Below are 27,688 nucleotides of genomic sequence, written 5' to 3' on the forward strand. Positions count from 1 at the left end.
ATACTACATTTCTCTTTAGTTTTGGGAATACCACTAACATGCTCTGAAATGAAATGAAGTATCTAGTTTAACATCCCACGTTTATGAACCAAGGCTAAAGGAGACGGTGATGATGAGAAACGATTGAAATGGTGGAATGGAGAAAGTAGAAGGAAAGGGAAAAACGCCGAGAAAACCGACGCACACGTTGTCTGTCCGCCAAAAAAGCTCACATGATGCAAGATGACACCTGTGTGGCTTGAAAACGAGTAATAACCACAGAAAACGACATACTATTGCTATATGCTACAGGGACAGATGGATTCACACGGATTGCATATTTTTTAAACTACTGGGAACACATTCACTCCAGCGGCATTTTTACTGAAGCCAAGAAATTCAAGTAAGAGATGGAATGATTTTTTCCTTCTTTTTTACATTCTATAAAAAAATTCAAGTAGCACCGGTACTTGTACAAGACTCTTGCGCAAGAGTCTTGGTCTTGGTCTTGCAGGTATGGTCTTGGTCTAGCATCGGGATTCCTGGTCCTGGCCTTGGAAGACTTGCAAAAACTGCAACACCAAGACTCTTGCGCTCATCACTAATTGTAGTGGACTTCTACTACTTTATGTCTTGGTACAGAGACAAGGACTGATTTCCTGGGGACGCTGAATCATTTGCAGTAAGCCGCTTCTCGCTATCCATCACCATGTATATTCTACGGCGACGAACGTAAAAACTCGAAATGGTCTATTCCTACGACTTCCGGTCTGAATGAGTTAGAGGAGACGAATCCACTCTTGGAACGCTGAATCTACTTTTTTTTTTTATCTCGCTATCTTTTACCTACCATTTTTACTCTAGTATCTATCGACAGATGGACATACACACATAGCTATTCTACAAGACTTTCCGTACTTACAAGTACTATACCGTGGTATGGAAATCTGAAGAACTATTTTATTTAATTGAACTAACTTTCCATAAGAAAAACGAGAATACCACGAATGTTCTAAAAAAAATTGACAATCTGCTAACAGCCTCAACAAGTGTGGATCCATCTTGCACTTCTCTACCTTTATTTATTATTACTGAAACTAAGGGGGTCATGAATAATCTAACTGTGTGTCATATCTTTTGAGACAACAGGTTTTCAGTAAGGAAATTTTACTTGTTTTAAATGTTTAGAATTACAGTCCTTTAAACACAATTACAGCTCTTTAAACACATATTGATTCTACAGCGAATCGATGGCACAATGCACACTGCAATTCCTGCTAATAATGATTTCCACATAATAAAAAGACAAACAGAAAAATGCTTATAGGTTAAAATATATGAAAAATAACATTATTACAAATATTACTCTGAAGATAGCCTTGAACTTCTCTACAATCCTAACATCACGGAAGACAACTTCCTTCCTAACTGTCTAGACAACTTTCTAGCATTAAAAAGTATATGCTGGTTTCCTATTTTCACAATTCTAGTTTTTGTGTATGTGGTTTACATTTTACTTTTGTGACAACACAAAAATAATACAACACAATAAACACCGCAATTAAAGAAAATGAATTCCTGTTAGTTAAAAGACATTATAGTCTGTTTTCGACGAACGACACGATTAAACAAGTTGAGTAATATTTGCATATAACACAATAAATTCCCTATCGGATGGTTTAAAAAAAATCAATTCTATTTAGGAAATGGGAAGTTACATAGAAAAATATATTTCGTACAGTGGATCAACTTCTAATGATGCGAATATGACAGAATATTTTGAATACCCTCTGCTGCATCTCACAAGTGATACTTGTCTTTCTAGTATAAGAGTGTGTGCAATAGGAGTGATAAGATCCCTCATTCAAATGTTACATCACTAAGTAAATATATTTTTGCATTTTTTTAAAATTGAAATGTTTATTATGTTTCGACACATTTCAATATTGTCAGCTTAAAGATGTGTGTAAAACCAAAATTTCATGTGACTATAAGACGCGCACAAAATAAATTAGAGATCATATCAAAATAAATGTTTCCTTCAGATAAAATCCCTATTATATTCCAATATTGTCTCTTGGATTGTTTTGACAATGATCATGTGCATGGTTTATATTATCAATCCACTCCTTTGCACAAATGATAAGAACCAAACAATTGTGTCTCATCTTGACATGCACGCGGCCTATTACAAAAACATTCAAGGGGTCGAAAAGGGAGGTAAAAGCATACTTACACATTTTCACATTTACGTAATACACTATTATGAATCCAACTTGTATTGCTAAAGTACCAGCTAAAACAAAGCATCATATGTACTTCTGTAATCTGACCTTAGAACTTTGATTCTAGATAACAAATCAACTTCACTACCAGTTAAATGAACTACTCCGAACCAATTCTTGTTGTTCTTTGTATTTTCTTAACGAGTTATTCATAATGAAGTAAGACTCCGACTCATTTGCTCATCCCCAGTTTTTTTTAACTGCAGTGCACAACTTAAGGACAATCAAACAAAATCAAAAATAAGTAAGCCAGGTCGCATTTACAAAATGCTATGAAATAAACTAATAATAGTTTCTAAGCTTTTTATTTTAGACTAGAAATTTGGGTGAACATTTTACGTCATTTTTTTTAAATTTAACGTCCCACAACTACACACTAAAGCTAAGGAAGACTGTGATGATGAGATGGATGATTACGGTGGAATGATGAAAGTGGGAGGAAACGGGAGAACATCGAGAAAACCCACACACACATGATGTTTGTCAAAGCCCACTTGGCACTTATTTCAAGCATTTTCCAAGCCTCCCAAGTTTTACATAAGGTCTCATGCCATGAATTTGGAATACAGAATATTTTATGAGTGACTGTCTGTGTGAGAAAGTTATAACTGCTTAATTCTTGTGCATATCGTGCTCTTAATCCAAATATCTACTCGATTCCTCTAACTCCAATACCTTAATTTTTTTTTTTTTTTTTTTTTTTTTTTTTTTTTTGTTACATACGGTTTCAAACCACAGGGAAAATAAAATTGACCCCTAAAACTTACTATGCTTCCTAAGTGGCTCTTGTTACGTCATGGTAAGACAGAAACCGCCTTCGGACAGAACTGAATCACGAAAACACATTCCTGGTGTCTGAATTAAATAAAATGTAGGGGCCGGGAGAGTCTGAAGCTTATCATGTTCATGTCACTCTTGATTACCACGAAAACTCATACCTAAAATTTGAGAATGAAACATCGTTGAACTACTCCCGATTCTACGAAACCATTTAAAACTAAATCAACTCAGTTTGCCTAGTATAACATGTAAAAGACAGGAAAATAAGACACATGATTGTGCATTGACTTAAAGTTTCTCGTTAAGATCACTCCCACTTTTAGACTTCCAGACTATGCTACCCATAAATGTCAAAAGTCTTACAGAATGGCTTCGTCCGTAGGTCCATCGACATGTACCAGAATAAAAACGGCAAGAGCTATCGAGATGTGGGTTTTGCAATTTATTTAGTGTCCCTAGAAGAGGTTCGATCTCGCCTCTTAACTTTCTATTCACACCAGAAGTGGTTCAAATTAGTCGTTTCCGGTCCCGTTTATCGACATAGAATAAAAACTATAATAAAGCGAGATTTTTTTTGCAAAAGATTCATGTACCGCGGCAATCCCGAAGACACTACCAAAAAAGATGTGGTTGAAATTTTCTACTACTTCCGGTTTCAATACTTACTTCCATAGAGCAAAAACGGTAAGGGATATCGAGATGTTTTCTGCGATTGATTCACTGTTCCAAGAATAGCTTCCATCTCCATTAACACTCTATTCGAACCACTTCCAGTTTCAACATTTATCGCAGTAGAAATAAATGGTATTAGATAACTCAAGCTATTTTCTGCAAACGATCCCGGGGTTCAAGAGAACATACTATCACAATCCGCAACAGCACCAAAACAGTAAGGGTTGAAATCTACTACTTCCGGTTTCAATACTGATTTTCACAGAGCAAAGACAATTCGTGTCCAGGAACAGGCCCATCGAGCCATTACCCCTGATGTGATTGCGCGGATTGATGGTTTTATCCAGGAAAACCGACGAATCACACAGTAAGAAATTCGTGTTCAGGTCGGAATTAGCCATAGCTCCGTGCATTACATTATCAAAGAACACCTTCAGTTCTGCAAAATTTGCGCGAAGTAGGTTCCACATCAACTGACAGAGAGGCAAACGATTGAAAGAATGGCTTCATATCTGATTCATCTGCAGCAGTACCACGAAGAAGAGTATGCGTTCCTGTCCCGTATCGTCACAGTGGATGAAACGTGGTGCCACAATTTTGAGACCAAGAGCAAATGGCAAAGCGGACAATGGAAAAACCCCAATTCTCCCCAGCCAAAGAAATCCAAATCTGTTCACACAAGTTCCGGTAAAGTCATATGAAGACTCTTTGCATAAACTGAGACGTGCTAAAGTAAAAGCGCCTTGGAGTGATGTCGGACGCAATCATCCTTTTGCATGATAAGGTCCATTCCTATACTGCCAATCTGGTTAGGGATACGCCTCAGAGGGAGCTTTGACGGGGAAACACTTCAACATGCTATGTACACCCCAGATCTTTCTCCTTGTCATTTTTGGCGACCCGAAGGAAGACATTCGTCGACAACAGTTTCAGTCGGATGAGGAAGTGCAAGAGTGGGTGAGGTTGTGGATTTGTCAGCGACCCAACTCCTCCTACAAGACTGTAATTTATCGTCAAATCTCCCAGTGGGATAAATGTATTGACGCATCTGGCATTTATTTTTGAATTAAAAAAAAAAACATTCCAATTTTTTAGAAGGGCGTTTCCCGCAGACACCTGTTGTAATGTAGGCCAAGTAATACAAAATCTATTATTTCGGTATACAAAAAACAGCTGCCCCCCCAAAAAAATTAAAGCTGGCATCGTCACTGTCTTACGTGGATATGTTCATCGTTTTATTGGAACTTTAATAATACTTTTCGAGACGTTCCTGTATCAATGGATTATCTTCCCCACTTTTACACAAGATGGTGTGTGTGTCTTTTGCTGCGAATATTCGGCGATAACTGTAGTAATGAATTGCGTCCTAATATTTGCTCTCAGTAACAATATCAATACCGTGGCCCCACGTAGCGTAGTCGCTAACGCTCTCGCCTTCGGTGCGAGCGGTCCCGGGTTCGATTCCCGGTGGGGTCACTCGGTCGAAAAAGTGTAACAGCTTTTTCAGGCCAGCCACCCTGAATGAGGTTTTCCTGGGTTTTCCTCATTCACACCAGGCAAATGCCGGGGTGGTACCTAACTTATAGGTCCCAGGCCGCTTCCTTCCTTTCCCAATCCTTTATTCCTTCCCTTTCCCCGGATTGTGTGTTCGCCGAGGGACGTCATCCCTCAAATCGTGAAGGGCTAAATGGCCTTAGATGCCGAAAGCCCAGAAATCCAAATCCTAAATCCTAACAATATCAATACCCTGACCACATCCAAGAAGTCATTTCTATAAAGGAAGGGTATTTACAATTAACTTACGTAAAATACTACTAACTTATTCAAACAACGTAAGTGTTCGGTCATGATCGAAAATCGAACTTTAGAAGAATCAGCCACTCACTCGCACTGTCAAGGTATTTTGTACTACTAGTATTCAAATTTTAATATCCATATATATTAGATAGATAGAATAAAAGCCAAGTATGTCTTCGTCCTTCATATTTCCTTCAAAATGTTAAAGAGAATTTGAACTTCTGTTCGTACGCAACTAACGATAGACACTCTTCTATCAACCTCACAATGTCAATAGAAAACGTTGAAAGACATCCTCTCCGATCTAACGCCAAGAGGAAGGTGCTAACGAAGTTAACAAGTGAAGACTGGAAGAGAAAAACAGCATTATGAACGAGGCACGGCGCCTGAATGGTTATTTACAAACAGTAAAACATTACGCAATTACAAGTTTCAAAAATACAGCTTCCTCATTCATTGACTAACTTCAAAAACCCCTACAGCGATGTATACAGAAATCGTTGAGTGGATTACACAAAACAATATTAATATTACTGATTGATTCCTTCAGTATAAACATTAACGTAACACTTTGGTCACTTGAAACATATCTTAAAACATCTTCAAAATTTTCGAAGAATCATTATATTGACTTTTTATTTATTTACAAGGATGAGTAATAAGTCTTGCAATATTTCCACAGCCCAAACAGCAGAAGCGTGTATAAGCTTTGATCGACCGCAAGTACAAGGTCAAGCTGGCCCACGAGGTAATGTGGCTGCCACTCCGTCTGATACGTGAATTGTTACTGTATCGGTTCTAACTTGGACATAACACTTAGAATCAACCCAAAACATTTGTTATGCGAAAGGGGAAGCACAGCACAGCAACTCGTTGGATCCAGAAATTTCGTGCAGGTTGTAAAAATGTCGATCAGCCAAAGTCTGGTCGCCTCAGAGTAAGATTATGAGATCATACGACACGCCATTGAGGAAAATCCACCCACCAGCACACGATGATCGACAAAACAATCAGAAGCTGCCGCACTGTGTCACATGAGTTAACCCCAGTTCAAGCCCAGAAGGGAGAGGATATTTGCCGACAACTGTTACAGAATGCACGCGATATCCGTTTCCTGGATTGTTATATGCGAAGAAAAGTGTGCTTTTTTCCAAAATTCGAATGTGCAAAAAAAAACCAGTGATTGAGAGAAAGACTAAACTTCCAGAACCAATCATCAAACAGGGCCGTTTCGAGCAAAGCCATGCTCTGTGTGCGGTGGAACTACTACTCGTTCACCTCAACCACAGATTGGTGTGCAACATGAAAATTTTAAAACTTTTCTCTATCTCCCTTGGGAGAGTTGTTTTACAATTTGATAAGATTCTCCTTCGTAACCGCATCTAGATATTCTATCCGTGGTTTTCCTTCTGCCTTCCTCTCTACCTACACGGAGACCCAATCGGAGTGCCGAATAAGATGGCCAAACATGCTGTTTCTTCTTTTTCCTATTATCTTCATAATCTGCCATCCTTCATTAGCTTCCTTTAGTGCGTCTTCATTTCTTTTCCGTTCGGTCCATGATATGCGCACCATTCTGCGCCAACACCACGTTTCAAATGCTTCCAGCTTGGATATTTCAGCTTCTCTCAATGTCCACGTCTCTGACCCGTAGAGCGCAACGCTCCATACCAGTCTTAATATATAGTTTACGAACGTACAACCATACATTTCTTGATGTCAGCAGTCCTCTTTTCTTATTTAACTAATTTACAAGAGGGTAATTCACTCCGAGTTTGTTCCTAGTAGTTGTACCATCAATGACTATCTTTATTCCGAACTGTTGAAGCGGATATGCTGAACTACACCAAAAATATCCTGTGTTGGTGAACGAAAGCGCGCCCAGCTGTAACAGGATAATGAAAAATATCACTCACCTCAAAAAATGCAACAAAACATCAGAAACTTAACGGTGTTGAATTGATATCACACCCAGCACATCTTGCCTCTTTGGATTACTACATGTTTCGGTCCATGGCACAATTTCTCCAATCACAATGCTTCCCCACCAGCAGGAGGAAGAAACAGTAGTGATTCACTTCTTTACTTCTTAAAGAAACGGCGTGGTTTCAACACAGAATCGTGGAACTAACAGGAAGGCGACTAAGATGGTTCAACACGAGGACTATGCTTTGAATGTTAACCTCCTTTCACCGAAGTGCAGCACAAATAAGCCGTGTACCAGAATACTGCAAGATTTATGACTGATCCTTGTATTACTTTTTTTTTTTTTTTAAAAAGGATGACCAGTCTCGTTTGTTTCAAACTTCTTCAACTAATATTCATTGTTACGATGTCCTCAAACAATGCCTTATAATTTAGAAGACTCAATAGCGATAATGGAGGATATGTCTTAGTTATAATTGAGAATATCAAGTTCTGAACTCAAAGCGAGATGATCAAGTTTTCCTTAAACTTCAAGAATATCACTGATTATTCTTCCTTCTTCCTATATGTAACTTAATTAATGTAACACACGATGGGAGGTTATTTCTGACACCGAGACAAGCAAAAAAAAAAAAAAAAAAAAAAGTTACATAATCATATAATATATTTGGCATATTGACAGAGTTAGCGAGGGCCGAAAGCGTGAAAATAGTACGTTCGAAGTGGTAAATATCGGCATGCAGAACACAAACGTACATTCGTTAGGAGAAGCATATCACAGGAGACGTTCAAATTGTCTGTCATAAACAGCAATGCATGCATGACAAGGTCAGATCATCGATTGGCGAACAGTCCATCATGGGTGGTACGGGTCATGGTGAACATTGCACCTAGGCGTTAGGGATACGCTGTTCCAAGTCGTTGACATCGTTGATAGGAGTAGCATACACCACACTTTTAACTCTCCATTGTCTTCCCCATATAACAATAAAGTGGATTCAGGTCCGGAGACCGGGCAGGACAATGCACCGAACCACCACACCCGATCCAACGTCTTGGGAGGTTATTGTTCAACTACCAGCGGATATTCACACTGAAGTGCGCGGAAGCCACATGCATGTACCACATGTTGCGGCGAATCAGTAGGGGTACATTTTCCAGTAATTTGGGTAGTGTAAACTGCAGGAAGGTCAAGTACTGTGCTTCATTCAGTCTTCGAGTAGCATGTATGGGCCGATCAGTTGATCATGGACAATACCGCACACTACATGGAGTTCAAATTGGTGTTGATATAACAACAGTACCATAAGGATGTGCATCTACCCCCTTGTGTGTTATGCATTTTGACGAAACCATCCCTTCAAAACGTGGCCTCGTTAGTGAACAGCACTGATGCCTGAAACAGCATGACAGTAGTGATCTATTGAATGAACCACTGGCAGAATGCTTCACGTGGCTGGAAATCCGCTTTTGTCAGTTCTTGACCCATTGCAGGTCGTATGAGTACAAGAAATTTTCTTGTAACGCACGCCAACCAATCATGTGACTAACATGTATTTCACCGTTAAGTTTCCTCGTACTCGTACCTGGCTCATTGTCCGCAGCTTCTAACACGTTCGTCCATAACAGGTATTCATTCGTACAGGTAGTGAGGTTCTTGTGTCACACACGCAACAATAAATATTATCCTATACGATGTTCGTTCGGCGTCTGTTAGGAAAACGCTCCTGATAAGAGTCGTACTGCTTCTCCCCACTGTCATTCTCATCATGAATAGCAATGTCAACCTGTTTGCGGTTTGAATAACACCATGTTTTAGCCGAGCAGTGCCACTTGTCCTATTCAACACTCGCAGCACAATGACAGTAGCCCCTGTACTTGAAGCGTCTTCACACAAGCGCCACTTGTATGTGTGAACCGACCAACTACGTACTGAACACCAACACTACATCTAGACTTCTTAGATTGCCATCTCTAAACTTATTGGTTTTCGATATCTATCACTTTGAACTTATTGTTCCCACGTTTTCGGGCCTCGCTAACTCTGGCAATATGTCCAATGTGCTATATGTTCATAGGACCTTTTTTTTGCCTATGTCGGTATCAGGAATCACCCCCCGACGTTTGTTACATTAATCAAGTTAATCCTGTATACTGCATCATACTGAACTGAGTTTATAGACCCTGACATTGTTTTAGTCCTTCTGGCTCAATAAGTGATTATAAAGATGCTCCTTTCATCAATGTATGGCAGCAATTTTTTCCTATGTTCAACATTTCTAACGGAGCAACAAATATTCAAAATAATTTAGTCAAATTCAAGAGATGAACGTTGAAACTTAGTCCAAAGGCACACTGAATCAATAATCTGACCATCTGTGCATTCCTTTGATAGTTTCTTTCATTGTTGACTGGGTTTCATGATTGGAAAAGTGTTACCGCAGTGTAAATAAAGTATTGTTAACAATGTTCTTCGAAGACCAATTCAATTTGTCTGTAAGTAATATTTCAACATTCATCTCTTGAATTCGACGGAATTATTCTGATTATTATCGCTCCATTAAAAAAAATGGAGAGCATGCTGTCGCCATCTATTTGCAATTGACGAGTCTGTACACACCCTTATGAAACTTCCTCCGGGTGACGAAAATAATGATGATAAGAAGATTTTAAAAAAAATACCAGGTGCGATTACCATACTACATACTATTGCATGGTTCTGATAAAGATATAAAACATTTAACAAGATCACAACTTTGCTACTCTTTTGCAATATTGTGTACAAATCTGCATAGACCAGAGCCTCTACTATAAAAATATAAACACACTGGAATTACTGCAGAAAACTTACTGCTCAGTACAGCGGGAATGATCCCTTAAGTAACTGAAGCATTACGGAAAAGTGCATTTTTCGAAGCGCAAAAATCTGCAAAACATCGTGTATTCAGTACAATACACCTGGTGTAGACGTAATGTGATGGATTCAAATTTTCGCCATCAGATGAGATTCCCATTTAACCAAGTCTGCATTAATACCTTACTAGTTAAGTGTGAAGGAGTGGTCGTATATTATGTCTAAAGCATCGTTTCCATTAAGTTTAGTTACGTATTTAAATATTCAGTATGGGAGTTCACATTAACGCAAATACGAACAAAATCAATTATGAATGATTAGATTCCTGCCTGGATGTTTAGTAAAGCGCACTGTGAGCTTATTGGCTGTTGCCAAACGCCGATTTGGGTGACGTGGAGCATAGTATGTTATTCAATGATGAAACTATGTTTTATATAAACGACACAGTAATCTACACGAAGCGCAGAAGAAAATAAAATGTGGCTCAAAGAAATCAAAGAAATTTTGAAGAAATGCATCATACCCGTCCTAAAGTTAACGGAAAAGCAAGTTAGTGTAGTGTGCTCAAGTGAATTTCGCAAAGCGAGTCCAACTTTGCAATGTTAATAGATCACAATATTTCAGATGATTTAACTTAGAATTACTATATTATTGTGTACGCATGCAGCTTTGTGAGTCACCAGTATTAAAGAAAGAAGATAAATTCTCCTATGCTTTAATTTCTACCTTTGATACAAGCAAGAAAATTCAATTAATAATCAACCGTCAAAATACCAATATACCTATATATATAAGAAGGGAGCGGAAGATGGTCCAACTCTGTAGCTAAACCAGGTGCGTCAAAGTGTGCTAGTCTATCATGTCCATAAGCGTGGCATTTAACCAAAACGTGATAAGGCACAGTAGTTAACAATACTTTAATAGACAATAGAAAAGAGAGAATACAGGAGTATGGAAAAAGAAATAAGCAAACTATTTCCCCTATTTTTATTGCAAAATTTAAACAAAATTGTCTGATATGAACATGAAGTATGTTTTACTTAAAAAAAAAAAAAAAGTACCGTTGAATATCTCAATTGGCAAGAAAATTTGCATTAAAAGTTAGGAGACAATATAGCAATCAATGTCCTCATACGACTAGTCTACACAAATTTCGCAACAGCGTCTTGAACAATACAGAATCTTTGACCTCGTCATCCGGGAAATATCTTTCCACCTTTTATTACCTTCACATCAAACTACGTATTTACACAGATGTATTATCTGTTTGCTTTGTCATACTTCTTATCTGTTTACTTTGCCAGTTGATTAGTTTCTCTTTACATTCGTCCTAGATGGTTTCAATTGTTTTATCCTTCTCACAAATTTTGACCTTTCTATCACGTATCAATACTTGTAGTGACGTTATCTAACAACTTCAAACAGTAGAAGAGCAATCAATATCATTTTTGCCAGGAAGTTCATTACAAGAGAGACGAGTTCCTATCAAAGACAATTCGATGGATTCTACACAACTAAGATCCAATTCTCTACATATAGAGCCACTGTATATTTTATAACAAAATTTTACATAAAGTTGACAGATAATGTCACATAACAGAAACATAATTTGTTCATCTTATTCGTCAACTCTCTCAAGACCCTGTTATTTAAAGCTAATACTGTTCAATCCCTTAAATGATATTAGACTCAGACACATTGTAACATGCAAAACCAATTTTCTTCACGTCTGGAAATCTCTACAGACATTTTGCCGCCCTCTTGACTGATATTTAAAATTTTTCTTACAGAATACCTTTCACATAACTCCGCCACAACCAAATTCGGTAAATTCCATTGTAAGAAGTAAATCTAGTAATTTTATTGCTAGGTAGGCACAAGATACACAAACCACAATCGTAACAAAAACCGGCATATATGAGTACGTCCACCTACTACTTCAATGCTTACCAATCAGGCTATTAAGCTGATGTCAGAGAGAATAATTAAAGGCATGATTCTTGCATTATATGACAACTCACGTTATGAAACAAAATTACATATCACTTTATCAGAAAGTAATACAATCAAAATTCGTAGCACTGCAGTTCCCATATTGACCCAATCAGCGAAATATTGTCAACAGTAGGAAAATAGTGAAGACGAAATTTGTGTGCCATACTTAGGAGATTGCGAAACATGAATTCAATGACTAGTACCTTAAAAACAGTACAATAAGTAAATACACGAAAAAAAAAGCCATAAAAGCAAGTGCCAACGATGATTTGGCAAAGATACAAAGAACGTGAACATTCTGTTGAACTCAACTTCTCTTCACTAAACATATACTCATCATAAACTGCATAATGTTCAACTTGTAACAACTGTAATTGTGATTGCATGGAAAACGACCTCACAATGCAATATTGTAGCACTTTCAACAGTTTCAACAGATTGCTGTAATAATAACTCTTCATCAATAAAAGAGCTCGTAACTTCAACCTGACGTCAGAAGCCCAGCTTCGTTCAATGCCAAATCGAAGGACCGCTGGACGTTAAGTAGAAATATTCAACAAAAGTCGTGAAATTCCATGGCCGAAATCTCCAACACATATGCAGTGTAATTTTTTTTCATTCAAAAAAAAGTATACAGAAAACTTATCGTAAAATACCATTATTTTGGAGTAAACGATCATAAGTTGTTTTTTTCCTCTCTCTCTCTCTCGAACGTCACGATAAATGTTGCATTAAACAGCCAGTAAACTTTGGAGGAAACTGTGACGGAATAAGTCAACTGACATATTAATAATAAGAATTATTTTGTAAAAACTTTAAATGAGTTATTTAATGAAGATATAAATTATGACTACGAATAAATCTTGTGTTAATTTGCTACTCTCCCATCTACATTAGAAAAGTAATATATTATGTAAAACCTTGCGTGTCTTTTCGACAATTACTACAAGAACGTTAAAAACAATTGGATGTGAATGTTGCAGAACGAGCAGCAGTAGTTAAATTATATTGTGACTCCTCTACCCCTCCTTCCATTGGCAAAGTGTTAATTTCAAAATCAATAAATACTTTATTGTCAGACTACAGTGAGAAAAGTGTACCCACAAGAAAAATATCGGACCTTATCAACTAATTCTTTGCAATCACTCTTCTCTACGAAAACAGATCCACATTCTGCGATGTCCAAATGCTGGAATTTACTCATATGAAATAACACATGCTAATAGGAACTGATCTGGAAAGTAGTCCTTCCAGTTACTCCGTTGCTCCTATTGTTGATTTTATTTGCTTAATCATATTGTTGCTTCTATTTGCTTATCAAAGTTTAGGGGTGCGCTTAAATATAATCTTCTCCTATAACAAAAATATCCAGAGCCGGGAGGCCCTAAGCTATTAAAGGTAATGAAGGCACTTTATACGTTCAGTTCTTCTTTGTCCACGACAAACTGACTGCACTGTTGTTTTCAGCTGTATGCAACGATGTTCCCATGCAACCAATCTATGCAGAACATATGCAACCTACATATAGAAATAAGGAAACTAGTGATGTACTTTAGGAAGAAGGCTGGCAAGAGGGCTCCAATTACATCATAGGAGCTTACAGAACACAAAACACCTAAGGGTGTAAGGCTACCTAAGTTTTATTGTAATTGCTTTTATCTTATATTTTCGAAATGTACATCCAGTTTTCTTTTCCTTAAATTTTACGGGGACGCCAATGGACAAAGAAGCCCTAAGTTATAGCTTGTTTAATTTATACGTAAACCCGGCACTAAAGATATCCCTTGTCATTGTATGCTAAGGTTACCGGTACGCGTTTTGTGCGCAAAAGACCCGGGTTCAATTTTCAGGGTTTACGTGGCGAATCTCATATGGCCTCAATGCTGAAACGGGACGTGAAACATAAAACCAACGAATTAAAACGCAGGATAAAGTCATTTTTACTCTGTTACTATCATTATGGAAAAAGCAACTCATTCTGACACATATACGCAGCTTACACGATCCTAAGCTGCATAATATGTACAATCTAGCACTAATGTCTTCATGAAAAAAGGAAAGACATGCGCGACGAAAGCAGGAAGTATCAGATAGATCTCTTAGTGTCGACATGTTCCTATCTGTTGTAAGTCAAACTCGTCTCGTCTTCACTTGCTTGGTATCTGCAGACAGCAATGCACGTAAAGAAGATAGTTGAGTGTATGTGCGCATTCTTTTCTCTGAGGCTATGCTTCGACTGTACCAAGATAAGCTTGATCTTCATCCGCGGTAACTAGACACTTTGCAATGACGAAGGAATTCTAAGAAGTAGGAAAGAGCTGTTATCATTTGAGATTTCTTAAAAGTAAGATATTCTTGTTTCATGATAAATATATATATATATATATATATATATATATATATATATATATATATTACCACGTACTTGAGTTGAAAACGCAACATCAAAATAAATATGATAATACAAATTATTTTCATATGGACAGACAACATGTCAGTATACTAATACCCGTAGAAAAATGTCAATTGCGTCAAACCAATCGAGGTTACTGATCTGAGATGATGACTGAATTTGGATCCACCCCCGAAATAAATTCCTGCGTACGTGTCTGTCAACAATAAGGAAAGGAATGATGAAAACAAACACTGTGCACGAGTTTCATTCTTGGTGAGTACAAATGCGAACGCTAAACTGTAGATCCACGTCTCACATAGCCTCGATATTGCAAAGACATTAAACTTCAAACATACAAAAAAAAAAAAAAAAAAATCCTATATAAAGATCATTTACTAATTTTTCATACTTTACATACGCTACAATGCTATTGCGAGAACATGCTCTTTTCCCAACATCGAAGCAACAAAATCAGGCATTTGAATATGGAATAGGGGAATCAACTATTTAGAAACGCCAATCTCATGTTACTGTATTCATTGTACGATAGTAAACATTGCTTGCTTAACTTTATTAGCCTAATTACTAACAGAATGTCGTTCTTGTACGGGAAGAATAAAGTTCTACGGAAAATATCTGAAAGCTTTACATGAACTTTTTTTTCGGGGGGAGTCGCACATATGTACTTGCTTATGCAAGTTTGATTCTAGATTCCACATAAGTTACGTAAACCTTCACACAATCGCTCCTAAAAAACATTTCAGAATGTCGACACCACGTCAAATCGTTTTCTCACAACCCACGCAAACTCATAGGCAAACTCTTTATTAATCAGAAATCGGAAATTAAAATATTATAGAAATCGCCCACTTTCCCCTTTAGAAGCAGAATATTTTTTAAAAAATCTAGAACACGTTTTTATTTAATTTTACTGAAGACTTTGTGTGTCAAGCTTCATCTCCCTAATTTCCGGGGCTTATGAAACTTCAATCTCGGTACATAATTTGAATCCCCCTCCCCACTTAATATGTATTTCAATCAATGTAAAACGATAGAAACTCACACGACCAAGTTATATATTCACAAATTAATCTGAAATAGACTCACTCAATTCAAGTTAAATCCACCCCTTTAGAAACTTAATTTTCGAAAATCCTGGAACACGGTCCACTCTCTTTTCAATGAATAGTTTACATGCCAGGTTTCATCTTCCTAACTTCTGGGATTCATGAGATACCTTATATTTAGCAAATAATTTGAAGTCTGCCTCACCTTGGGATACGCATTTCAATCAAAATGAAATAATCAAAAAGCTGGCTCAAGGCAAGTGCTATGCTGAAAAATTAAATTCGAACGGTTGAGCCGTTTGATCGTGAAAAGGGACATACAATGTCGATTTCATTTTCACACGTATAGATATTAAGTGATGGCATTAGATAACATACGAATACAAAATTTTACACTTACTGTCGTAAAAAGACCTCACATCATCTCAATGTGATGTTAGGGTCGGAGCAACCTGATCACCCCTCTTATGTCGACGAAACGTACCTACCGTATTCTAAACATTCTCATCATTTCTTAATCCCCTCTCTTACTTGTTAATATGTAAGTTTCTTGCAAATCTTGATCCACATCTGGGGCTCGGCGGCTCAGCAATAGAGCAGTAACCTCGGATGCAATGGATCCTTGGTTCGAGCCCTGGCCATGTGATTTTCTGGTGTCCATGAGATTTTCCGAGGTTCTCCCGCTTCCTCCCACCTTACCATCCTGTTAATTATCACATGATTAACATTATTTATTTCCATTAAACATCCGTCTTCTATAGCCTAAAGGGCATAGCCGTTGGGTGTAAAACTAGAAATGTACTTTCATTTTCATGTTTTGATTTGTTCCTTCGATCCCAAGCCTCCTAAGTAATCCAATCAAAACACTCTTAGTATACACCTCCTTGCCTCTTCTATAAACCCTTCACTCACTGTCCCTATTGAACAAAAAGCGCCAACATTTCACCCCATCCTAAAATTCAACTTCATCATACAAAAAGCAATAAGTTCTTATTTATAACGTATTTCAGTACATTTGACTTCAAAAAATAATAATACACAAGCAATTACATGCTTCCAGTCTTAGACACATTTTAATTCTTCATCAGTAAGAACAGGAAAAAAAAAAAAAAAAAAAAAGAAAACAGTGTAACACAAAATATCTAATTCTAACTGACAACTCAGAATACACATGCTGCTTCTGATATATGAAACCGAGTATTCACTTCTTTATATAGATTATTTTTTTAAGGACAATTGAAAAAGAGTACAAGAGAAACTAACAAATACAAACGCCAGTCTCCGAACGAATATTTTACAAATCTCCACGACCTATACAATAATCAATATTCTACTGCGAATCTTCCCACACTTCATTCTCCACAGTTGTTACATCCAACTCTTAACCACATAAACACGTCATATTATTTTCATAGAATTTTTTCCCCTTTACTTTTCTACGCTTCCTCTTCCTCGATCCGTTCAGCTAAATCGCACTCTCCCTCTTGAGAAGTTTGCAGCACCTTCTATAGTAAGACCATGTTCACCATTATTTCTACCAACAGGACTTCGAATCCTAAGTTGATTCTATGGCACGGCACGGCACTTCCAATCGCCACCATTTACCATTTAATTTTACTCATGCTTTCAACACTGCCGCACTGATTCCGTATTTTCTTTCCAAGTAACTAATTAGCAAATCGAATTAAATGTATAACAACTCCGAAAGCTTTGATCAGGGCACTCTGATGCAAGAGATCTACACTTGATCCCGAATGTGGGGAATTCATATCAGAGTCGTGTATCAATAGCCTAAGTGCTTAATATATATATATATATATATATATATATATATATATATATATATATATATATATATATATATATATAAGTACTTCTTATATATCATAAAATAGATATGTACCACACGTACTTCTTGTGGTGCGCGCTTCGATCCCCGGCCGGAAGGGGAGAACTTACTTGCCTGGGTGAAGACTTCAGTAGTTGGCGGTGTCATTCAGCAGATTCCCCCGAATTGTTTCTTAAAATTCTCTCTACAATTCTTGATCCAGTACTCAATGGGTGGAAAATCTCTAATACTAAAACACGTCAACTTACTATACAAATTATACATTGATTATTTTCTAACTTCCGTTAAGCCACCAGAGAAAAACCACGTGAGATGCCGAAACGGGGATAAGACGGAGCTATTCATTGGACGTTTCCTCCTCTCCATTCGATAGACAGACACCTTCGTTCAATCACTATGGAAACATCGAGTGCAATCGAAGCTCCAGCCAACTACTAACTATCGCTATATATGATGTAATTCGATTACTGTAAGCAGAAGGACATAATACAGTCGCAATCAGTTGTCGAATGAGTAAAGATTACGGCAGGAGATTATGGTTCTGCGCAAGATTGCTGCAGAGAATTTAAAGAACTTCCCAATGTAGACGACGAAGGTGCCCAAGGATGGAAAACAATGTCGGAAGATAACCTTGCTGAACGCGTGAATCACATGCATTGTGAAAGGAGTAGATTACGATTTCTGATCAGTATGCCGAGTTTCCTGTAATTCCAAGAGCAACGTTTGGAGCAATCGAATTACATTTGGTGGGCTTCTCGACTGGAGTTATATTTATTTTTGAGCCAGCTACTTCGCAACGATTCAACATCAAAGTCTGCCTATTGGCGTGAGAGGTGGGTGATGTCCAATGAACAGTTCTGTCTTGTTTCCGTTTCGTCATCTCATATGGTTCTTTCCTAGTGGCTTACCGGAGGTGGAAAAAACACCCCCCGTAGAACCATCTGTCAAATGACTGACTACCTCCTCGTAATTGTTCGGATTTAAAGTACAAGGTCACATCTCAAATATCCTAGTCAAAGTACAAAAAACCTTTATATATATATACCAGTCAAACCGACTTATAGCATGCATTTGCGATAGAACAATAATTGTTAACTTCATATCGTCAAGTATAACATACGAGAAGTCCCTGTCAGTAATAACTCATCCCCCAGATAACTCATCTACAAAATCATTGAACTGCGAAAACAAGTTACGTCGATATCAAAATCAATCTCTACATTAATGTATGGCCTAAGTGACGATCTGTCTATAATGTAAACACAAGGATGCACTATTTTCACTGAAAAATATACCAGAGAGTACATATTCCAGAAGTATAGTACATGCCCATTGAAACGTTTCAACGTCACTGGAAAGATTTGCTCTTACGACTTTTATTAATACAGTTTTAGTAACGAATATAAGCAATAAAACTAACATAAGTTAACAGAGATACTGCAAGCTGCTTCACCGTACCGCTACCTTTTATTTTAAATACTGATTTCGCTGGTAAGATCTTACAGTGTACAAATTGTTGATCAGAATTTCATCACCCAACAATTTCAATACTTGTATAATGTTCAATACAGCTTTTGAAAATATTCAACATGTATTGATAAATCAAAACGCAATGTCCACTGCCGAAATATACCCATATCATAAATACTGTCACAAAGTTCGGAGTGACGCTGTAGGCATCCGGAGTGGCACAGTGCTGCCATCTATGTATAAAGCGGAAGATGCATGTAGTGCTCGTTTGACTGTTCATGACATACGTTGATATTGTACTGAGTTCTGATGGAGTGAGGTGATTACGAAAATCGTGTAGCAGTAATTGCACTACACAAGGTCGGGAAGACAGCAGGTGAGATTTTCAACCCCCTGAAACCTCTACAAATCAGCAAGAGATTCCTGTATCTCGCCATACAGCGATACAACGAGACTGGAACGGCAGCTGACCGCGCAAGGAGTGGCAGACCACGAACGGTACGAACCCCGCAGGTCCAGAAAGCAGTCGCAGCAAGAATTCGAAGAAATCCTGTTCGAACACAAAGTGTGATGGCTGCTGAGATGAACATCAGCAGAAATTCTATGTCGCGTGTGCTCAGGAGTGACCTACATCTACGGGCGCATAAGATGCGGACTGGTCACTTTCTGACCCAAACATCAATGTCGCATAGGGTCCTTAAATCAGACACTTTTGCGTTGTCACGCAAACAATCTACACAGAAAGATTTTGTTCACTGACGGAAAGGTGTTCACAGTTGAGCAAGCCTACAACGCCCAAAATGATCGTGAGTATGCCACGCCATCTACTGCAGCTGTTGAGGCTGCTCCAAGGGTTCAGAGGGCACATCATCCTGCCTCAGTGATGATTTGGTGGGGAGTGAGCTACTCAGGCACAACCCAGCTGCATTTTTGCGAACAAGGTGTTAAAACATCTGCCAAGGTGTACCGGGACACAGTGCTAACACCTTTAGTGAAACCACTGTCTGCTACCATGTTCCTTATGGGGCGTTTACACTTGGTCGATTTAGTCGCACGACTAAATCAACTCGCTGCATTTGCCACTAAATCGAAGCAACTAGGCCGAATCAGATCGATGGATGTGTTCAATTATTTCAACCACAGAAAATAGAACGTCTTTCAATTCAGTTGCCAGTCGATTAAGTTGAAAGTGACGTCAATTCAACTGAATCGAACGCAAATCGACTAAGTGTAAACGCCCCATTAGAGAAAGATGGACCTTCCAGCAGGATCCCGCCCCAGGCCACAAAGCGAAAACAACCCAGGACTGGCTGGCACGGAACGTCCCCGACTTCATTTCTACCGCTGATTGGCCTTCTAGTAGCCCGGACCTTAACCCATTGGACTAGAAACTTTGGGCAGTCCTCCAGGCAAAGGTCTGCCATAAACGGCATCCATCTGTCGACAGTCTGAAACAATCCTTAACCCGAGCAGTGAACAATTTTCCCATGGACGTGTTGCGTAATGTCATTGACCAGAGGCCGGACAGACTTCGTGCCTGTATCAAGGCCAAGGGGGGACATTTCGAAAAATGATTTGTGCGTCAGGTGTACAACATATCAATGTAAAACATGACCAAAATAAATTGTCTTGGTGTTAATACTCTGTGTTATTCACATTCACACTTGTGACAGTATTTATGATATAACTATAGGTATTTGTTGCTGTAGTCAGTTTTGTTTTATTAATAAATCCCAATACTGTTTACCTATTCCGTTTACAAAATATTGTATTAAGTCAATCCGGCAAACGTTTTCAATACAAGAACGATTCGCCGTCTGTAAATTCAGCACCAACAGGACTTTCGTATACATCAACTGACATGAACAACTATGTACGAAACGCCACATGCAATTTTATAAATAACTTATATAGTTTTAAACGCTATATTAGCATACTATATTATAAACGAAGCTCAACAAGGAAAACGCCCAGTCCATTTTGTAAACCCATTCACTCAGAAGCATTCGTAAATGCATGCTGCTCTACCTCTTATTTTGATATTGAACAACTGTTTTCGTTAACTGAATACTTCTATAAAGTAGTTTATATTCAGTATTACTGCAAACTTAGTATTTCATATATCTGAAAGAAACTTACATTGAGTGCGTAGTCTTTTAGGAAAGAAATCTTGTCTCTACCTAGGGAATACCTGGTATGACTAATCTAGGTCGAAATACCCGCGTAGACGTCTTCTTGGATTTCTCATTCCGAAGAGAAATATACTCTTTATACTAATATGATCCGAACCATGTGATTATTAGAGGATATACCTCAAACACAAAAATTACAATTAAACTAAGTTCTGCTTTAGTTTAATGAAAGTTTTAAATTATGCTAAATTGCCTTTAATGGAATCTCAATAATCCTACTCGAAGTAAATGACCTATGTGCCTTTATTACACTGCTCTAACTCACTAACAATTGCAACTACCTTTGTAATTTAACGTTTATTACCAATTATTAATAAACACGTAATTTCTACAATATCAGATGTTATACAGAAAGGAAAATTTTAATCGAAAAAATGAAATTCTTTTACGTCTTTCGCATAAAACTGAAACTACAAAACTTTTAATGTATCACTTCTCTGATACATCGTTTGTAAGAAAACTACGTTAGTATAGAAAAACGGTTATCCGATAACACAGCAGAAAAAGCTCACTTACACGATAACATACAGGTGTATATAAATGTAAACACTGAGCAGATCCGAGCCAATGAGATAAAATATTGAGCTAACTGAACAATATAGCACAAAATACACGTAGGCCTACTGTTAAAATTCTACAATATTAGTTTCACGAGATCGAGTGTAAAAGCCTCAAGCGTAGTTTTCAAATAAAATCAATTTTCTATAAATGTAAAAATTGATGATGTATGCACTAACCAAGTTTTTCATTGTAACACTGCCAAAGTAACAGCACACAGTGTGGTTCACAAAATACAACCTAAAACTCTTGAGCTTTAAGTTTCGTTCAACTGTTTGAATCGATACATTACACCAAGCTGAACAAAATGACATGCGTGAGAGTAAATTCTCATGCGAAGTTGTCGAAAAAATCGAATTTTTATGACGCAAAAAATATATCGGTCATTGCCAATCTGTTATTCTACTGGAACACATTATTTATATATATTGTAGCCATGTGAAAACACTTAACAGGTCGTGTCCCTTGTTATCAGACTTCCTCTAACAGTGACACAAACATTCCTAATTGTAACGCGCACACATCATTTAAAAAATAACAGCAAAGTGTCAAGCATTTCTATCGCAACATTATAGATAAACATTAATCATAAGTATGCTGTTTGGAAGGTTCACCAGGTTACTGCGTATGCTGATGTAAATTTAATGGGGGATGATAGAAGAACAATAGAAAATAGAAAGAACTGCAGAGCTCTTATGTTATATTAAACACTTGCAGGGACATGGGGACATAAGTAAATGCACAGGAAACTAAATACACGGAAGTGCGTCGGGACTGTAATACGGCGAATTATGGATGCGTTAAAATACTAATTAATACTTTTAATAAAGTGGATAGTTTCAAATTTCTAGGACCAATTATTCAGACGAAAATCATATTCACGAAGAAATTAAATGTCGTCTAAAAGCAGGAAATTCGTATCATTATTCAGTTCAAAATCTCTTGCTGTCGCGAATTCTGTCAAAGAATTTGAAGCTTAAAATGTATAAAACGATAATCATGCCTATTGTTCTGTATGGTTGCGAAACATGGTCGCTTACCCTAAGGCAAGAACATGGACTAAAAGTATTTGAGAGCAAGACCCTGAGACGAATATTCGGACCCAAAAGGAACGGGAATGGCGGAAACTTCATAACGAGGAACTACATAATTTATACGGTTTACAGAACATTGTTAGGGTTATCAAATCTAGGAGGCTCAGGTGGACAGGTCAGCTTGCTAGGATGGAAGAAAGCAGGAACGGTTTCAAAGTCTAACTGGAAGACCAATCGGAATACGACCATTAAGGAGACCTAGGCGTACATGGTAGGACAATATTAAGATGTATCTTGCAGAAATAGAAAACAAAGTAGGAATTGGATCCAGTTGGCTAAGGATAGAAGTCAGTAGAGAGCTTTTCTGAACGCGGCATTGAACCTCCGGGTTTCATAGGCCATACAATTAGTTATGTTATTCGGAAGTGCACTGTTAATCAATAAATTTAGTCAACAGTATCAATATCTATCAATGAGTCACTTAATTTCGTCACTTTCGCTATCAACGAAAATGCTAGATCCCAAATTCTCCATTTTTGAACACAAACAATGCGTCTGGTAAATGACGAAAGCACAACCTGGTATAAGTTTCAATCTAATTTCATGCAGATATGTTCCCTTATCTTCCTTATCTGTTAACTCATATCATCTTTAAAATTCATCTCTTTTTCTCAAAAATTTAAATAAACATCACTTTTTCCCCTTTCATCAGAATATTTAGCCTATAACTCAGAACAAAACGTAACAAAAAATTCACACATAGCATATTTCTCTGGAACTCACCGGAAAGAAAACTATATCGGTAGTATTGGAGGCAATGGATGTGTTAAGCATGACGTATTTTCGCAAATCCTTCTGGCATCATTTGTTTCCGATGGGATCCAAAGTGATGGGTTATATATGGAACTTACAGAGAATTGCGCGTCTCGCTTAAATTTCTGAAAGAAGGCGATTTAAACAGCAAACGGATAAGGAAGGTTAAAAAAAAAAAAAAAAAAAAAAAGAAAGAAAGAAAGAAAGAAAAAAAACGTATTTACAACGAAATAAACTGAAACACACACATGTTTATGATTTGTTTACCTAATTAGGTTTACAGCGGAAGTGACAAGTCATCCATTCGTCATGTCTGACCCATTCATTGCAACTGTTTCAACTTTTAAGTAATCTCTTCTTCTACAGCTTTACGAACTCATTAAATCTGCAAATGTCAATAATAGTAACTACGAAAACTGGATTTGTATATGAGCAATAACCCAATCTTGTGATTGATTGAGATTAAAAAACAATACCGGTACCGTAACGTTTCTCATGACTTATATTAAGGTGGAATGTTATATTAAGGAAAGCAGACATTTATAATAGTATGTCAAATATATCATTTACAAAACGGTACTACCACCACCCACAATTTTATTTCAATATTCCAGCACTTAAAATCCCTGTCGGTCCTCTTCTCAAGCGCATCATAATGAAAAATTACAGAATCCACAATCTGAGATTCTGTGTTTAACGTGTACATTACCTGATTTAAGAATACGGAATCTCCCAAAACAATATATATGTATGTCGTACCTCGCGAAAACAACTATTGCTACCATTCGAAACCACAACTAGCATATGTCATTTCTGGTATACTGAACAAATCACAAGGCACAAAAAGCCAAACAACTTGAATTTTATCAAGGAACCTAACTCACAAGAAAATACGAAACTTAATTTAGTTACTTTCATCTAGTTAGTTAACACTAGAACTCATCACGTTAATGAGCACGAAACGGTATTAATTTATACGGAGGTTTCGTCTTATTTTCCCTAAATGCGTGAGAAGCTTGTCTAAAGTACAACATTCGCCTCTCCACGATACAATCAACCGTCTTCCCTTTCGAGATCTACAGTTCCCTCCCGGCTACATGGTTAATGACCCGAATTGGTTCTTATAATGACATACATGTAGTTCGGTACGCACACAAAAGCATATTTCATATGCTGGAGGGCCATTCTATCACACGATAACAAGGTGCGTTAAGCTATAAACAAACATACCTTCGTTACCTGCAACATTCGTTAGTTTGAACAGCAAAAGATGTAGCCTAGATAAATAATACGAAATGAACAACAGTGAAATAAATTCCGTACCGATGCAGAATTGTGTGACGACACTTCTAAAATAACATAAATTATTGTAATAAAAACGATTGTACAAGCAAAACAAAACATCCTGTTCTGAAAATTTGCAGATCATCTCCCATTTGTCCAATGCAATGCTATTATTTTTAATAACCATTCTTACAGGTGATCAGGTCTGCAATACAACTTCCCCCACTTTAAAGAACGTGAAGAGAAGACCTAACTTTTCCAACACAACAGGTAAATATCACTTGAAAACATAATACCCAATATGTACACGATCTAGTGCAAGGCTGTTCAAGATTAAAACATAAGACGGACCAGTTCCCTATTTATTCTACCATTTTTTTAAAAATAAAATAAACTAACTGAACAACTAACCTTCATACTCTCTCCCCAATTATCTAAGAGGAAAGAGAAACGAACGGTACCGTAGTTCGGGAGTCTCCGACACTTTCATTCTTTCATAACTATTACCTTTATTTAAGCATTTGTCTCCTTTAGCCTAAGCGGCATACGCGTGGGACGTTAAACTATACATTTCATTTCCAGTTACCTGGGGCACCGAACAGTAAATTGTAATGCGTGGAGATTATTTAATAATTATATCTCATAAAACAATATACTCTATGCCTAATTTACTCAAAATTCTCTCTCACAATCTATAACTCTCTTCTAGGAAGTGTTACTTAATTACATTACGGGACTTCTTACAAGCGTAAAAATAAGTACAAAGGTAAATTATCGTGGAACTTAGGGGTTCGATTGGAAGTTTAACGTCCCTTTCAGCACCGAGGGATATGAGAATACTTAATGTAGGATTCGAACCAAGTAAGTGCAAGGCTTTTACAGGAAATCAAACGAGACAGTTCGCATTAAAAGCATGCACGCTAACAATACAGCAACCTGTGAGCTTATGAATACTTTTCAATCAATACATGTTACACTGAACACTATCAATATCTATACCACATCCCACTAATAAATGCCTTCCCGAATAATTTGTAACAGTTTCGAAAGGAAAGACTAACAGCTTAATGCCAGTAATCTATCACCTATGTGTATAAGTTTGCTACCGTACGGATATCCTGCCCAGACGATATATAAATGTCGTTTTGCTTTTACAAAATATTAGCACTACATGTAAGAATTTATATTTTGATCAAAGATACTAAATATAACTTTATCGTGTCACAACCCTATGTTGACCCGATACTAAAACAAGCGATTTCAAAATTCTACGGACAACTAAAAACATATATTTAAAATGTTATATATTTGTAATTATAGCGAGACATGGTAGCCTTCAGCTTACTTTTTCATTTCCTCAATTTTGATGTTGATATTCAAATGCATCCTGGGGAAATTCTACTTTGTCGCTAAGTGCAAATTTTATTTCACGAAAAGTGACATGTCAACAAGTTTCCTTATCGTTTGCAAGTTCACTATTTTCTTCTAATATTCTGCCACAAAAATGGAATATATTAATGCCCGTACAAAATGTACATAAAACTAATATATCGTATTATTTTAACAAAATATCTTGTTATTCAAAGGAAACAACACCACACCAAAGATGATGATCACTTTTACAAGTACAAATTAACATTAAATTCTTTCATTATCTCACTTACCTTTGTTTTTGTTACAACATGAGTCGCCAATTTCACTACGGCAAAATTTCCTTTTCCTATTGTCTTCTCTAATTCGTAATATCCCACTCTAACTAACCGATCTACTGGAAACGATTGTGAACACTTGTTTCTCACAGATGCCATTTTTCAAGATTCTCCATCTACTGACGAGTGACGATACGATAAGTCTACTTGTTCCTCTCACTCTGAGTAGGATTTCTTTGCGATAAAGTGCGCATGTACAAGCGCCGTACGTAAGACAATAGAATATCGCGTTGCGGTTGTTTCTTTTCGTGATATCGAACCGAACTGAATTGCGTAAATTCGCAGAGCGGGTAATGCAAGCATCATTGTAAGCTAACGTGAATTTTGGGCGGCCACAAATACGATTTGCTGAATGTATTTGAAAAGCAAAATGACTTTATACTATACAGGAGCGTTCTTTTTAGATTTTCACTTTTGCGTAGCAAACTGCAGAACTTTAAATTTACATCGCAATTTGTAAGTTTTGTACCGCGCTCTCGGCAGCCAAGAAATTATATTATTATTATTATTACTATTATTATTATTATTATTATTATTATTATTATTATTATTATTATTATTATTATTATTATTATTATTATTATTTCATACTATGAAATAGTACTAGCAAACATTTTCTTGAATAAAACAAAAATAACTGATTTTACATAAACCCTAGTTTCTAATTGTAGCCAACTGCTACTCGGATCCAAAAACACTGCTTTATTTCGTAACTTCAATGTAAAATAAGCGAGCATAGCAAAATAGATATACAGGGTGTTTCAACACAACACCGACAACGTTTGGGAGGTGATTCCTGACTCTAAGAACCTGAGTGCACAATGCTCCCTTTCGAAGTTAAGGCTGCCGAAATCATAAAAAAATGAACTTTAAAGGTCCATAGTTCCAAAACTATGGAACCTAACGTAGTCGGGTCAAGACTTCACTTAGGAACTAGTATGTGCCCCATCCAAATATCCATGTTTCAAAATCCTGTGGCACTACTACAACAATTTTTATAGAGGTAGTTGATGAGTACTTCAAATTATA

The 27,688-nt window shown here is 37.2% G+C and overlaps 1 protein-coding gene and 1 non-coding gene across 3 annotated transcripts in view; one reads left to right on the forward strand and one right to left on the reverse strand.

Moving 5' to 3' along the window:
- The window catches only part of LOC145662542 (serine/threonine-protein kinase SIK3-like), a 252,894-nt gene extending 226,067 nt beyond the window's left edge, over positions 1-26,827 (reverse strand). For both annotated transcript variants that reach the window (XM_081728218.1, XM_081728217.1), the window contains exon 1: positions 26,615-26,827. In XM_081728218.1, coding sequence (XP_081584344.1) covers positions 26,615-26,758 — 144 coding nt within the window. In that variant the 5' untranslated portion in view covers positions 26,759-26,827. The remainder of the gene's footprint in view (positions 1-26,614) is intronic.
- On the forward strand, positions 5,118-5,192 carry TRNAR-UCG (transfer RNA arginine (anticodon UCG)). The gene has a single exon. It is a non-coding gene; the product is annotated as a tRNA-Arg (tRNA).
- Positions 26,828-27,688: the final 861 nt, after the last annotated feature.

This window comes from Thermobia domestica, chromosome 10 (genome assembly GCF_964235325.1).
Source record: "Thermobia domestica chromosome 10, izTheDome1.hap1.1, whole genome shotgun sequence".
NCBI lineage: Eukaryota > Metazoa > Arthropoda > Insecta > Zygentoma > Lepismatidae > Thermobia > Thermobia domestica.